The sequence below is a fragment of the Rhinolophus sinicus genome, linkage group LG09, assembly GCF_036562045.2.
Source record: "Rhinolophus sinicus isolate RSC01 linkage group LG09, ASM3656204v1, whole genome shotgun sequence".
Classification (NCBI taxonomy): domain Eukaryota; kingdom Metazoa; phylum Chordata; class Mammalia; order Chiroptera; family Rhinolophidae; genus Rhinolophus; species Rhinolophus sinicus.
In genome coordinates this window covers 67,081,566-67,099,111 of record NC_133758.1, presented here as the reverse complement: position 1 = coordinate 67,099,111, position 17,546 = coordinate 67,081,566, and the positions used below count along the sequence as shown (strand labels likewise).

Sequence of the window (17,546 nt, the reverse complement as noted above, 5' to 3'; positions counted from 1 at the left end):
CCAGATCAAAAATCACTATCACCTATTTTTAAAAACTAGTTAGAGTTCGAGATAATAGAATCTATTGCAATCTCGAAAATACCATAAGGTTCTCTCTTTGTCTGGCTTCTGTCAGTGAAACATTCTGAGGGTCAGTAGGAAAGAGAGAGAGGAAGAAATAGGAGTCAGGAAAGAGCTGCAGATGAAGCCCCACGTTTGTGACAAAGACTGCCAATTGAATTGAAGAATGATTTTAGTAATATAGTGATATGGTACGCTTCAAAAGGTATACTCTAAGTCATCAATTCTTCCAAACTTTTTGTAAAGAAAGTGGTAATCTTTTCCATATAGAAATAGTATGACATTTGTGAGGTCAGAAGTTTATTTATATATATATTTATGTAGGAAGAAACAACAGGTCCTCAGTATCTAAGTAGTCATTTAATTTGACTTTGAAAACAGAAATTTTGAAACACTGTTGTAGAGACTTTGTAATATTACAAAGTTATTTAAAAAGCTTCTGCACAGCAAAAGTAACCATCAACAAAACCAAAAGGGAAACAACCGAATGGGAGAAAATATTTGTAAACATCTCTGATAAGGAGTTAATATCCAAAATATATAAAGAACTCATAAAACTCAACAACAGCAACAATAACAAAAAACCCAAACAATCCAATTAAAAAATGGGCAGAGGACCTGAACAGACACTTCTCCCAAGAAGACATACAAATGGCCACAAATACATAAAAAGATGATCAACTTCACTGGCCACCATGTTTCTCCGAAAATAAGACCTAGCTGGACAATCAGCTTTAATGCGTCTTGTGGAGCAAAAATTAATGTAAGACTCGGTATTATATTATATTATATTATATATTATACCCTATATTATATATTATATTATATTATTGTATTGTATACCCGGTCTTATAAGACCGGGTCTTATATTAATTTTTGCTCCAAAAGACACATTAGAGCTGATTGTCCGGCGAGGTCTTATTTTCGGGGAAACAGGGTATTGAGGAAATGCAGACCAAAACCACAATGAGATACCACCTCATCCCTGTTGGAATGGCTATTTATCAACAAGACAAGTAATAACAAGTGTTGGAGAGGCTGTGGAGAAAAAGGAACCGTCATACACTGCTAGTGGGAATGTAAATTGGTACAGCCACTACGGATAACACTATGGAGGTTCCTCAAAAATTTTAGAATTACCATACGACCCAGCAATGCCTCTTCTGGGTATATACCCCCAAAATTTGAAAACAGTTATTCAAAAAGATATACGACTCCTATATTCACTGCAGCATTATTCCTGGTGCCCAAGATATGAAAACAACCAAAGTGTCCTTCTACAGATGTGATACATATATATACAATGGAATATTACTCGGCCATAACAAAAGATGAAATATTGACGGCCATTTACAACATGGATAGATCTTGAGAATATCAGGCTAAACAAAATAAGTCAGATGGAAAAAGTCAAGAACCATATGACTTCACTCATATAGAGAAATAAAACTGAAAGCAACAAACAAACAAAGAAAACAAAAACTCATAGACACAGACAACAGTATGGTGGTCAGGAGAGGGAAAGTGGGGTAGGAGGGAGGTAGAAAAGGGTAAAGGGAGTCAAATATACGGTGATGGAAGGGAGTCAAATATATGGCATTCTTGATAATATATTATAAAATTGTACACTTGACACCTATATAATTGTATTAACCAATATCACCCGAACTAACTTAATAAAAATTTTTAAAAATCTGGAAATTAATACAGCACATTTAACTGATTAACTAGGAAAAAAACAATAATGATCAACGAGAAGTTATCTACATTTAGCCAAAAAATGTTGGTTTTGGGAAACGATGCTAAAAAAGAAATTGCACTACCTGTCTTTTAACTCTCTCAACCCTGATGGAACTAGTCGAATGAATACTTCCATCAGCTGACTGTGGCATTCGAGTTTACCCCACAAGCTCAAAAAAACTTTTCCCTCTACTGCAGAGTTGAAGTATATTCTCAGGCACTCGAATCCAGTGCCAGAAGTCTGTGAGTGCTGCTGTCAATGTGCAAGAACAGGAAACACCTAGGTTTACATTCCCCACGTCATCATCATTGCAAACTGTCTTTTGTGCTGTTGCCGAGTGGCTGGCATGGTTACTTTGCAGTTCTTACAAAGACTGGAGTTTCTTCATCATTACATTAGTTTTCTCTGCTGCTTATTAGCAGGTAAGCTTTTATTTTGTGTGTATTTCATAGCATGCTGAAGTAATTATACATCCCATTATTGAAAGACATACGCATATGTACAGTTCAATGGCAATAGTAACAAAGTGTGTCACATACGAAATATTTTATCCTCCAAGTTTAGAAATGAGTGAAGAGAAAAATAAAAATTGATGACAAAGAAATAGAAAGGGCCTTGCAAGAAGATAGTGAAATTGACTGTGAAGACGACGATGATACAAAGGAGGAAGCAGAGGAGAACACTGATGATATAGTATCAGTTGAACAATCTCCATCTACACAGAGCATCACACTCCTTGGCACCTTGGCATAAGATTGGAAACGTGAAAGATAATTCTTTACCTGAATTAGACTCTAATCCGGACTTTACTGGAAAACACAGTGTGGTTTCGACAATTTAGAACCATATGCATATTTCACTAAATTATTTTCCTTTGTCTATTTTTGAGTTTGTTGCCAATAAAAGAAACAGACATGCTGAAAGCATTCAATCTTGGATTGAAAAACTCTCACCTGGGTCTAGGTTTAACAAGGGGCAAGGTATTACTGATCAAATTATGAAGGCGTGTGTAGCTGTTGAAATTACAATGGGGTTGGTACGCAAGCCAACATTAGAATCACACTTTCAGGACACCTATTGGTTGACTCAAACTCCTGGTTTCAACACTGTTTTTACAAAGGATGAACATCAACTATTAGGTCCTTCCTTCATTTTTCCAATGATGATAATGAATCATCAAAGACTGATGGGCTTGCAAAAATCAGGCCCGCAATAGAGTTAGTAAAGGATACATACATTTCTGCCTATAACAGCAGTAAGAAATTGTGTGTGGATGAGTCCATGTTGAAATTCAAGGGGTGCCTATTTTTTAAGCAGTATCTTCCCAGTAAACCAAGTACAAAGTGGGGCATAAAGATCTGGTCACTCCGATTCACGAACAGGATTTCTGTTGCAGTTTGATGTATATACAGGCAAAGATTCAGCTCAAGATAGGAAAGTTGGGTTGGGAGCAAGGGTGGTGTCCAGTTTGCTGAATGGATTTGAAGGCAAAGGACATGCAGTGTGTACAGATGATTTTTATTCAAGGGTAGAACTTTTTGAGAATCTAAGATTGAAAAACATCGGAGCATGTGGTACAGTGCTTGCCGATAGGAGAGGACTACCTTCAGGTATGTGGATTGGCAAACTGAAGCGTGGTGACCTCCCGGGGATGTGGGAAAATCATGATCGCTCAATGCTCGCTTGCACTTGGCAGGAGACAGGGAGAGTCAACATGATCTCCACTGTCGGGAATGGTGGTGTCAGGGAAGTGCACATAAGATCAAAAAAGGGAATGAAAACTGTGTTGAAACCAAATATTCAAACTCTGCACAATTCATTTATGGGTGGAGTCAATTGTTTTGATCTACTCTGAGCCACTTATCCTTTTGATAGGAAGTCTAAGAAGTAGTATCAAACCATATGGCATTTTCTCATTGAAATGGCTCTAGTAAATGGCTGTATATGTTACAACATTCAAAACCCTAACAATATATAACTTGACCCAGTGGAAATTCAGGGAAAAAGTTATAGTGGGCTTAGTAGATGGATTTTCAAGAAAAGATGGAAGTAAGAGGGGATGCAGGATGTTTGCACCAAAAGAAATTACGCTGACAGAACACCATTTTCCTAAGCAATTGGAGGACAAGAAAAAGAAGTCTAATTGCTGCGTGTGCAGCATTATGCCCTCAGAATGTGCAAAACGGGGAAAAGACGTTCGCAAACAAAAACAAACAACGAATTCTTCTGCTATGTGTCCTGGAAATCCAGTAATGTGTGTTATTCCTTGTTTTGAGAATTATCACTCAAAATAAAATATAAAGAATCCTGTCAGTGTTCCAGAAAGAAAGTTTAGGAAAACAGATACACATTTTTCTATATTTTTTTGTGTTTTTCAAGAATGAATAACAATAGGAAATTTTTCTACATAAAAATGTCATTTATATACAAAGCAGCTCAAATTGTTATTATTAAATGCATAAAATAGTCAAAATATCAACTTTTTGGGTTTTTTGTACATTTCTGACACATTTTGAAAGCAAAACTTGAAATCAATTAACACGATGAAAGAGTTTAATGAAGTGTTACAGTTAACTGATATTAAAAATGATGGCTATCAACTACACACTCAATAAAAGCAGATCAATAACATTTTTGAGACCAAATTAATGTCACACTTAATTATTAAATGCAAGTGATAACATGTAATTTTTCAAAAGTGCCTGTGGTTCATGTCAGGTTGCTCAGGGCAGGGCATAGGTTGTGGCTGAACCTGGCCTGCAGCGGCACCCCTCACAGGAGGCCCAAGGACTGGCATGCCTGGTGGACACCTTTGGACCAAGCTGAGCTGGAGCATCACCCGGTTGCCTCCTAGGACAACACACCCAAAGGGCAGGCTGGGCAGGCACCAGAGCCCTGCTAAACCGAATCCTGGTCTGAAGGGTAATCCCTGGAACAATAGCTCCTCCACTGTAGTCTTGTCTAGTCCTCACAACCAGTCAGCCCGAGGCTCAATCACTCCCATTGATGTGCAAACAGGATCAAGGCTCAACTACAAAAGGCACACAAAACCCACACAAGGGACTCACCTGGATCACCTGGCTTAAGTGACCAGGGAGACTGGGTCACTGAGCCCCATAAGACGCTTACTACATTAGGACACTCTACTAACACTGGTAGGCATAACAGCCCTACCTAATACATAGAAACAAACACAGGGAGGCAGTCAAAATGGGAAGACAAAGAAACATGGCCCAAATTAAAGAACAGAACAAAGCTCCAGAAAAACATATTAAAAAAAAATGGAAACAAGCAATCTAGCAGATGCAGAGTTAAAAACATTTGTTATAATGATGCTCAATAATCTCAGGGAGAACTTCAAGAAAGAGAAAGGAAAAATAAAAATGCAGTTAGAAAACATAAAAAAGAACCAGTCAGAAATAAATAATACAATAACTGTAATTAGAATACATTAGATGGAATCAACAGTAGATTAGATGAAGCAGAGGTTTGAATCAGCAATTTAAAAGACAAGGTAATGTGCTTGCTTTGGCAGCACATATACTGAAAAAGAAAAAAAAAGACAAGGTAACAGAAAACAACAAATCAGAATAGGAAAAACAAAAAAGAATCCCCCAAATAAGGACAATTTAAGGGGCCTCTGGGATAACATCAAGCATACACACAATTGCATCACAGGGATACCAAAAGGAGAAGAGAGAGAACAATGAACTGAAAACCTGTTTGGAGAAATAATGATGGAAAACTTCCCTAACCTAGCAAAGGAAATAGATACACAAGTCCAGGAAGCACAGAGTTCCAAACAGGATGAACCCAAAAAGGCCCACACCAAGACACATCATAATTAAAATGCCAAGTGGTAAAGATAAAAAGAGAATCTTAAAAGCAGCAAGAGGAAACAGTTGGTTACCTACAAGGAAGCTCCCATAAGACTGTCAGTTGATTTCTCAACAGAAACTTTGCAGAAGGGACTGACATGAAGTATTCAAAGTGATGAAAAGCAGACAATCAAGATTGCTCTACCCAGCAAAGCTATCATTTAGGATCGAAGGACAGATAAAGAGATTCCCAGACAAGAAAAAGCTAAAGAAGTTCATCACCACCAAACCAGTATTACAAGGAATGTTACAGGGAATTCTTTACGACAAAAATAATAATAATAATAATCAAAAATATGAATAATAAAATGGCAGTAATTACATTATCTATCAAAAATCACTGTCAATGTAAATGGACTAAATGATCCAATCAAAAGACATAGGGTGGCTGAATGGATAAGAAAACAAAAACCTTACATATGGTGCCTACAAGAGACTCACTTCAGATCAAAAGACAGACACAGATTGAAAGTCAAGAGATAGAAAAAAATATTTCATGAAAATGAAAACAAACAAATAAACAAATAAACAGCTGGGGTAGCAGTATTATTCCAGACAAAATAGACTTTAAAACAGAGGCTATAACAAGAGTCCAAGAAAAACCCAGTAATCCCACTTCTGGGTATTTATCTGAAGAAATCCAAACATTACTTCGAGGGGACATGTGCATCCGTATGTTCATTGTAGCACTGTTTACAATGGCCAAAATGTGGAGGCAGCCTGGGTGTCTGTCAATGGACAAATGGATAAAGAGGTGGTGGTACATCTATATACAATGGAATATTGCTCGGCCAGGGAAAGGAATGGGTTCTTGTCATCTGTGGTGGCATGGATGGACTTGGAGGGTGTTACACTGAGTGAAGTGTCAGACAGAGAAAGACAGATGCTATGTGATTAAGTGAAATCACTAATATTGTATGTTAGCTATATTTTAATAAAAATATTTTAAAATAAATAAATAAATAAATAAGCACTGCAGGTACAGCTACATCTCTCCACATCACACAACCCCAGACTTATGGCTGAACCAGGGCATTCTGAGTTGAAGGAGCACCTCTCATATTACATTTTCTACAGCTAGGATAAGTTGACCACCTAATATTCTTATAGAATTTGTTTCCAATTTTCTTATCATGGTGCTCACCTCTTTAGGTATATAAATGTTGAATAACTATGGTGGACACCTGAAACTAATATAATATTGTTTCTAATATAAACTAAACAAATATAATAAATATTAACTATATTTTAATTAAAATCTTTAAATAAATAAGAGAAGTTAAATTTGACAGCTGTTAAAATGTATACAAAACAATAACATATCTAAAATAAAATGTGCAGTTCTATAAACTTTGGTATTGTTTCCATTCTACCACTTTTGGTCCATTCACATGACTAAAAATATAGTAAAATATTAAGAATTGCGTAAATTAAGGACATATATACATTTACATATATATGTAGCAATAAACACAGGTAAAAGTTTTTAAACAATTTATATACATAAAGTTTTAAATCTCTGATGCAGTGATTATAAGGACATTACATGATTACAGAAGGACTGTGATATGCATTATCTGAAATGTTAATCATCTTTCTTGAAACTAAATAAGCTAGGCTGATATCAATGTTCTATAGAAATATTCATCTTATTTAAAAGTTGGTTTATACTCCCTTGACAATTTCTTTGAGAAAAAGGTATCTTCTCTGATTTGCTGTAGACAAGTATCCAATTTTTTTTACAGTATAAGCATTTTATCTTCATAGTGAGACCTAAAGTTAAGATATAACTGGCTGCTATTAAAACTAATCACCAGTGTTAGAGGTTAGGATGATAAGTACCTCTGGAAAATAAGAGATTGGTGTTTGTGAGAGTGAAGGGACTTTAGTTAGGACTGCTGGTAATGTCCTACTTCTGGATCTCGGTTTTGATTTCACAGATGTGTTCACATTGTGGTTTTCATTCTATATGTATATCTATGATTTGTTAACTTTTCATTAGGTACATAATAATTTTAAAAGTTTATTTAAAACAGTAACTGACATTCTGTTATATTTTTTAAATTGCAACAAGAATCAGAAGTCGAATAAGTACTGTTCTGATTTAAAGACTACTTTAAAAACTGACTATTTATAAAGTTATTTTCATCTAATATGAAAAATTTGTGGTTGAAAGGAGATGCATGAAAATAGCTAATAATTGTATTTGGATAGAGAAAACATCTAGGTACAATACAAATATAGAACTGAGATTGCCATTGAATTTGTTGATTCTGCACTATCAGTATCTTTTCGTTTCTTCTAATTCAGAAAACTAAACACCAAAAAATGATTCCTTAGAAGAAATCTCAAGTCAACTTTTTTTGCAAATTATGGCACAGTGATTTTTAAGGGTGCAAGGTTCTGGGAGTTAGAATGGTTAATGTTTTGATCCAAACTGTACCATTTACTAGCTGTACGATCTTTGACAAATTATTTAAATTCTCAGTTTTCCCACTTGTAAAATGCTAATAATAATGCCAACCTCACTTAGTTACTGAAAGGCTTAAACGAGTACCAGTGTTGTGGATAAAGTAAGCATACTCAACAGATATTAACTATCTACTTACACATGCACATTGTATAAAAATATATTTCATATTACATTATACATTAAAAATTTTGAAAATCTATTTTTAGAACATAATTATATCAAATAAATTTTCCCTGTACTTATTTTATGCTATACTCTCCAATTCAAATTATAAACACAGTTCCTCAGTAATAAAATGAAAACGTGTTACTTTTGTAAACTCAGTGGCAAATATTCATCTGTATATGGCGTATTTTTCACATTATTATAAAAAGGCAATACTATTTTTATTACCTGAGTCTCTACACCCTGCTCCAGTAGGCGCTTAGCTTGATTTTCCACTTCAAGTCGAGCTCTTGCAATAAAAAGTAGATCATTTTCAATTACTTCTATTCCAGAAAGATCTATTCCTTGAGAAAGATAATCTATTTTAAAAAAAACATACACACATTTAAATATTTCAATATCGGATAAATATCGAAGCATCATGTCTAACGTCTTCAAAATATAATAGATTGATTGGCTGTTGAACACTACTCCCTTTCAAAATCTGTATTTTAAAAAATACAGTTACTCATTTTCTACTCACTAAATAACTTTATTCCACAGCAAAATTTTACAACTAAGACACAGTTGGTAAACAAAGAGAAGAAATTATGATTATCATAAATTCAAAGTAATGTCAACAGATTATATAAAAAGTAGTGTCAAATTTATTTTAATGTAATTAAATATCCTAACATTAGAAATTTCACAAGTTGCAAGACAGCTTTTAAAATTTATTCTATAATAAAACACTTGAAATAAGTGTCCAACATTTGGAGAATGATTAATTGTGAAAAAAACCACAACATGCTGTCAGTTTACATGACCATGCAGATCTAATACTTACACAGAAAAATTTTCACATTACTGAATGAAAAAATTACAGAGGAATTAACTCTATATAATTATATGTAAATACGTGATTATGTAAATACATAATTATATAATTTACAATTCTATAAATGCTATAGAATTATACATTTTCTATTTATAAAATTATATACACAGCACAAGAAATGTGAAAAGACATTGACCAAAATGTTAATAGCAGTTGTCTCTGCATGTTTAGAGTTTCAGAAATTTATTTTAAAAAATGTTTTGCTTAATCTCAGATATATCTAAGATAAATAAAATGATAAAAATAAAAGTCACATTTTCAGTAAACAGCTTAGACACCATTCTAAAACTCCTATTTTCTATTTTTATAAGATAAATTATTTCTAAAAACCAAACGGATTTAGATGGAAGATGACTTAGTTTTCCAGTTACTTAATACAATATCAAATGTGTTTTTCACTGTAGTCTCTTAAGTAGACCTAATTTTTAAACTTGAAGTCTTATTAAAATATATATCTGAGCACTTACATATTATCACATCTTACTTCAGCTGGATCATAATGTATTACCTAGGAGAAACTACATTAAAGCATCTAGTACCACGCTAACCACTTATCAGCACTCAAAAATATCTGCTGATTGAACACCATACAGTTCTATACAAGAGGACAAAAGGACATCACATAAAGGGCAGCTGAGGAGGGGTTATTCAACCATGAGAAGTTTTTAAAAATGTGTATATCTAAAGTGACAATTGCCTTACAACAGTGGAAAGAGTATTGAAAATGCCTTTAAATAATTTGGGCTATAGTCTGTCTCATAATTACTCACTTGATGTTCATAGTCAAGTGACATAGCCTCATTGGGCCTCAAATTTTTCACCTGTAAAATGCCAACAATTAAAAATTCACACCCAAGGAGACACAAAATGGGCTGACCCACACACATCTGTCAGTTAAGGATCGGGAGTGGTATCTCAGCTGTGGAGGTCCCCACTGAGGAACAAGGGCTCCCAGTCCCACATCAAGTTCCCCAGCACAGCCCAGAGAACAACGCCAGAAAGAGGAGTTCCCACAACATCTGCCTGTGAAAATCAGGGGGGACTCAGTCAAGGTGAGACAGATGGCTGTGGTAGACCAAGGCGAGGCATCCTCTTCACGAGCTCAAGCTGATTCACTCGGTCATAAATACTTGCCTTAAGCTCCAGAGAAGGGAGAGCAGATTGAAAAGTTCCAGAGACACACAAAAAGAAACTGAATTGTCCAGCTTCAGGTCAAAGGCAGGAAAGGCAAACAGCATCGCTCCTTTGTTGAGCCATCCCCCAACACAGCCTGGAGGCACAGGCTGGCACCATATCGGAGTCTCCATTAACATGGATAACGGGGCTCTCACCCCACCCTGTTAATTCTGAGACCCAGCCGGATGCAATTCACAGGACAGGTCTGAGCATCTTTCAGAGGCTAAACCACACAAACACCCAGCTGGCCTGGGCCCCTGCTGCGGACATTGCGAATATCTCTCAAAGGTCCTTAAACCCCTAACAAGCAGCAGACTGCGTCTGCATGTTCTGTACCTCTTGCTAAGCAGCCCCAAGACTGGTACTAGTGGCAGCCTGCCCCAGTTCCTAGCATAACCACTCACAGGCACCTACAAGCCCAGCACAGGCAGTACCATGTGCAGATCACTTTGTAGCTCCTACCAATGGCCCCAGGCCAGACACAGGCAGCGGCTAACCTTGGTTTACATGGGAGTGCCTCCTAAGAGGTCCCAGAACCAATATATCTTGTTGCCAGCTTCCGACCACACCAGAGCACCATTCAATTTGTCACACAAACAACACACCCAAAGGATGGACTCAGCAGACACCTGAGCCCTGGTAAAGCAAATCCCACTCTGTGGGGTCAGCCACCACACAAGCACTTCGTATGCTCTGATTATCGCCAATGATCACAGCCAGGCAGTTAGAGGGTAAATCTCACCTACTGACGAGCAAACAGCAATCAAGTTTCAACTACAACAGGAGAGTACAGACAAGTGACACAAAGGACACTCCTGCAGCATCCAGCTCAGGTGACCAGGGAGACTGTGAAGCTGGGCCCCAAGGACACCTGCTACAGAAGGTCACCCTGCCAAGACTGGGAGAAGTACCAGATCTGTCTAATACATAGGAACAAACACAGACAGGCAGCCAAAATGAGACAAAACTCTGTCCCAAATGAAAGAATAGCACAAATTTTCAGAAAAAGAATTAAACAAAATGGAGGGAAGCAGTTTGCCAGATACAGAGTTCAAAACATTGGTTATAAGAATGCTCAAGGAACTTAGTGAAAACTTCAACAAAGACAATAAGCATAAAAAAAGGGCATAGAGGCCATAAAAAGAACCAATCAGAAACAAAGAATACAATAACTGAAATGAAGAATACACTGACAGGAATCCACAGGATATTAGACGAAGCAGAGAATCAAATGAGTGATTTGAAGGACAAGGTAGCATAAAATATCTAAAAAGAACAACAAAAAGAAAACAATTTAAAAACTGAAGATAGTTTAAGGGACCTCTGGATGACATCAAGCATAACGACATTCGCATCATAGAAGAACCAGGAGAAGAGAGAGAGCAAGGGATTGTGAACACATCTGAAGAAATAATGACTGAAAGATTCCCTAACCTGGTGAAGAATATAGACATACAAGTCCAGGAAGTGCAGAGAGTCCCAAACAAGATGAACCCAAAAAGAAACATCATAATTATGATGCCAAAAGTTAAAGACAAAGAGAGAATCTTAAAAGCAGCAAGAGAGAGGCAGTTACCTTCAAGGGGGCTCCAATAAGACTATCAATTGCTTTCTCACCAGAAACTTTGCAGGCCAGAAGGGATTGGCATGAAATATTCAAAGTGATGAAAACCAAGGACCTATAACTAAGACTACTCTACCTGGCAAGGCTATCATTCAAAACTGAGGGACAGATAAAGACCTTCACAGTCAATAAAAGGCTATAGGAATTGATCACCACCAAACCAATATTATAAGCAATGTTCAAGGGACTTCTTTAAGAAAAACAGGAGGGGTGGGGAAGAACATAAATATGAATAATAAAATGGCAAAAACTACATACCTATCAAAAGTCACTTTAAATGTAAATGGACTGGGGTGGCCGGATGGCTCAGTTGGTTAGAGAGTGAACTCTGAACAACAGGGTTGCCGGTTCAATTCCCACATGGGCCAGTGAGCTGCACCCTCCACAACTAGATTGAAAGACAACGACTTGACTTGGAGCTGATGGGCCCTGGAAAAACACTGTTCCCCAACATTACCCAATAAAAAAATTTTTTAAAGGAAACTTTAAATAAATAAACAAACAAATAAATAAATGTAAGTGGACTAAATGCTCCAATCCAAAAACACAGGATGGCTGTATGGACAAGAAAACAAGTCCCACATACATGGTATCTATAAGAAACCCATTTGAAATCGAAAGACACACTCAGACTAAAAGTAAAGGGATGAAAAAATATATTTCATGCGAATGGAAACAAAAAAAGGTGGGGTAGTATACTCATATCTGACAAAATAGACTTTAAAACAAAGGCTATAACAAGAGAAACACAGGGATACTAGATAATGATAATGGGAACAATCCAACAAGAGGCTATAACCCTTGTAAATACTTATGCACCCAACATGTGAGTATATGAATTTATAAAGGAAACACGGACAGACATAAAGAGAGAGATTGAGAGTAATACAGTAACCGTAGGGGACTTTAACATCCCACTGAAATGAATGGATAGATCATCCAGACAGGAAATCAACAAGGAAGCAGAGGCCTTAAAAGACAAATTAGACTAGATAGATTTTAATTGGTATTTTTAGAGCATTTCACCCCAAAGCAGCAGAATAGACATCCTTTTGAGGTGTACATGAAACATTTTCCAGGATAGACCACATGTTATCCCACAAAACAAGTCTCAATAATTTAAGAGGACTGATTATATCAAGCCTCTCCACCAATCACAATGGTATAAAAGTAGAAGTCAATTACAAGAAGAAAACTGAAAAAGACACAGGCACATGGAGGCTAAATGCCATGCTATGAAAAAAGAAACAGGTTAACACCAAGATCAAGGAAAAAAATCAAAAGACACTTTGAAACAAATCAAAATGGAACATAATGAACCAAAATCTATGGCACACAGCAAAATCAGCTACAAAAGGGAAATTCATAGCCATAAATGGCTATCTCAAAAACAAGTAAAATCTCAAATAAACAACTGAACTTTATACCTAACGGAACTAGAAAGAGAAGAAAAAACAAAGCTCAAAGTGAGTAAAAGGAGGGAAATAATAAGGTCAGAGCAGAAATAAATGAAATGGATTCTATAAAATACAAAAGCTCAATGAAACCAAGAGGTCATTTTTTGAAAAGATAATCAAAATTGATAAGCCCTTAACGAGACTCAGTGAGAAAAACAAAGAGGACCCAAACAAATAAAACAGAAGTGAAAACTGACACCACAGAAATATAAGAAAATACTACAAACAATTACATGCCAACAAACTGGAGAATCTGTAAGAAATGGAGAAATTCCCACCAACATACAGTCTTCCAAGTCTGAGTCAAAAAGGAACTGAAAATCTGAACAGAAAGATTACTACAAACAAGATTGAATCAGTAATGAAAAACTCCCAATAAACAAAAGTCCTAGACAGGAGGGCTTCACAGGTGAATTTTACCAAATGTTCAAAGAATTAACACCTATCGTTCTCAAACTATTCTAAAAAATTCTAAACGAAGGAAGGCTCCAAAACTCAGTTTAAGAGGTCAGCATTACTCTGATTCCAAAACCAGACAAAGACATTACAAAAGAAGAAAACTGTAGGCTGCTATCCCTAATGAACACAGATGCAAAAGTCCTCAACAAAATATTAGCAAACCGACTTCAGAAATACAATTAAAAGATCACACCCCATGATCAAGTGGGATTTACTCCCAGGATATTAGGTTGGTTCAATATCTGCAAATCATTTAACATGATCCACCACATAAACAAAATGGACAAAAAAATCATATGATCATATGAATAGATGCAGAAAAAGCGTTTGACAAAAATCCAGCATCCATTTATAACAACTCTCAGCAAAGTAGGAATATAGGAAACATACCTCAACATCATAAAGGCCATATATGACAAAACCACAGCACAATCATTCTCAATGGAGAAAAGCTCAAAGTGTTTTCATTAAGATCAGGAACAAGACAAGGATGTCCACTTTCAACATACTATTGAAGTCCTAGCCACAGCAATCAGAAAAGAAAAAGAAATAAAAGGGGCATCCAAATGGGAAAGAAAGAAGTAAAAGTGTCATTATTTGCACGACATGATGCTATATATAGAGAAACCTGAAGATTCCACCAAAAAACTACTACCGTGTTTCCCCGAAAATAACTACTACCGTGATTCCCCTAGCCGGACAATCAGCTCTAATGCATCTTTTGGAGCAAAATTAATATAAGGCCCAGTCTTATTTTACTATAATATAAGACAGAGTATAATATAATATTATATAAGACCCGGTCTTATGTTATATTATATATGACATATTATGCAAGGGTTTAATACCCGAAATTTATAAAGAACTCATTCAACTCAATACACAAAAGACAAACAATCCAATTAAAAAATAGGTAGAGGATCTGAACAAACATTTTTCCAAAGAGGACATACAGATGCCCAACAAACATATGAAAAGATGCTCAACGTCACTAATCATCAGGGAAATGCAAATTAAAACCACAATGAGATAGCACCTCACACCTGTCAGAATGGCTATCATCAATAAATCAAAAAACAGGGGCGGCCTGATGGCTCAGTTGATTAGAGCGCGAGCTCTGAACAACGGGGTTGCCGGTTCGATTCCCACATGGGCCAGTGAGCTGTGCCCTCCACAACTAGATTGAAGACAATGAGCTGCTGCTGAGCTTCCGGAGAGGTTCAGCTGGTTAGAGCACGAGCTCTCAACAACAAGGTTGCCGGTTCAAATTCCCACATGGGATGGTGGGCTGCGCCCCCTGCAACTAAAGGTTGAAAACAGTAACTGGACTTGGATCAGAGCTGCACCCTCCACAACTAGATTGAAGGACAACGACTTGGAGCTGATGGACCCTGGAGAAGCACACTGCTCCCCAATATTCCCCAATAAAAAATTAAAAAGACAAGAAATAAAAAAACGTGTTGGTGAGCATGTGGAGAAAATGGAACCCTTGTGCACTGTTGGTGGAATTGCAAATTGGTGCAGCCACTATGGAAAACAGTATGGAGGTTCTTCAAAAAATTAAAAATAAAACTACCTTATGAGCCAGCAATTCCACTTCTGGTTATTCGTCCAAAGAAATCTAAAACACTAATTTGAAAAGATAAATGTACCCGTATGTTCATTGCAGCATTATTTACAATAGCCAAGATATGAAAGCAACCTAAATGACCATCAATAGGTGACTGGGTAAAGAAGATGTGGTACAAATATACAATGGAATATCACTCAGACATAAAAAAGAATGATCTTACCATTTGCAACAACATGGATGGACCTCTGCTAAGTGAAATAAGTCTGACAGCGAAAGACAAATATCATGATTTCACTTATATGTGGGATATAAAGAACAAAATAAACGAACAAAATACAAACAAACTCATAGATACAGAGAACAAACTGAAGGCTGCCAGATGGGAGGAGTTTCTGGGGCTGGGTGAAAAGAGTGAAGGAATTAAATACAAATTGGTAGTTACAAAATAGTCACAGGGATGTAAATCACACCATAGGGAATATAGTCAATAACACTGTAATAATTATGTATAGTGTCAGGTGGGCCCTAGACTATAGAGGTGCATCACTATGTAAATTATATAAATGTCTAACCACTATGCCGTATACCTGAAACTAATATAAAATAATATTGAATGTCAACTGTAATTGAAAAAATGAAAAATATTTTTTTAAAAAACACAAAAATATGTATGAGGAAAACCTAAATGATCTATTTGAATTTAACATATTTATCATCCCCTAAGATGTGAGCAAACAATTAGACTAGTAATTTCAGTGTAAAATAAATTATATTGCTCACCTCTTTGTTTACTTAAGCTGAGAAAAATTTAATCTAACAAATTAGAAGAAAAGGAATTCAATCAAAACCCTCAACAGGATGGGTAATCTGAACATAATTTTTTTTTGGTCAAATGTACTAAACTTTTTGAGATTCAAGAAACTATTATAAAACAGTAAGTTCTGATTTCCCCCATTATCATTGTCCTGGTCTCAAATTACTAAAACTTTATAACAAACTTCATATGTTTTGCCTCTAATCAGTCACTTGATCTCAGTGACTGGTTCTTGTATTTTTTCCTGGGATTAACCATTTCTTTTTATTTCTTTAGTCTTCTAACTAAACCAATATATCAATGCATAAAAATTATTTACCACTAAAATACAGGCCAGTTATTTTAAAAGGCTTTCAGTGTTCTAATCAACACTACACATGGCTACCAGAATAAACATTCTCATCGTATTCCTCTCCTATTCATGGAAACTACGGCTTCACGTTGACTAACATTATCTCCTATTTTGCAGTACAAATCCTCCTTATTCGTTCCATAATCCTCACTGCCTCTTCCTTTTTCTGGCATCCTCCTTTGTTTAAAAGAAAACAAAAAGAAGAGTATTTATAGTTTGTTAAATGATTTAGCTATTCATTTCTTTTAATAATGTTGGCACTAAATTATTTATTTGGGGAAAAAGCAATGAAGGAAGAGTACATGTTTGAAGTTGGGATTGTGTTGAAGTTGGAAGAAATGAAGAAGGCTAAATCTTCATGCTTCAAGAAGTTAAAAATTAAAAAGTAGGAATATAAGCAGGTTATTTAGAGATATGAAAGTGAATACCTAAAGAATCAGTGAAAATGTTGGGACATAGTTGCATCTGGGGAAAAGTAAATGGGGCAGAGAAGCAGGCAGAGCATGGCTATTTTTTAATAACAAACCTTGTAGAACTCTTTGAGTATGTTATGCATGCATAACTTTCATAACAAATAAAACAAAATTAAATAATACAGTGGAAAGTTAAAATCTAATATGAAAATTAAAACAAGGTGTAGCCTAATTTTAAAAATCCGTATTCTCTAAATCAGGGGTGTCCAAACTGTGGCCCACGGGCCAACTGCGGCCCGCAATCCATTTTTAATTGGCCTGCAGCAAATTCCAAAAATATATTTAGTTTACTTAAATAAAGGCAATACGTACTTAACCTCGAGTGAGTGGCCCGGCTGTTTGTGTATTTTCCCACATATGGCCCTTGGTGAAAAACGTTGAAAAAAGTTTGGACACTCCTACCCTAAATCAATGATTCTGCTTC

General features: G+C 36.0%; 1 protein-coding gene across 1 annotated transcript in view; it reads right to left on the bottom strand.

Annotated features, from left to right (window-relative positions):
* The window catches only part of COG5 (component of oligomeric golgi complex 5), a 310,758-nt gene that overhangs the window by 157,707 nt on the left and 135,505 nt on the right, over nt 1-17,546 (bottom strand). Inside the window, exon 7 of the mRNA XM_019745323.2 lies at nt 8,546-8,676. Coding sequence (XP_019600882.1) covers nt 8,546-8,676 — 131 coding nt within the window. The remainder of the gene's footprint in view (nt 1-8,545; nt 8,677-17,546) is intronic.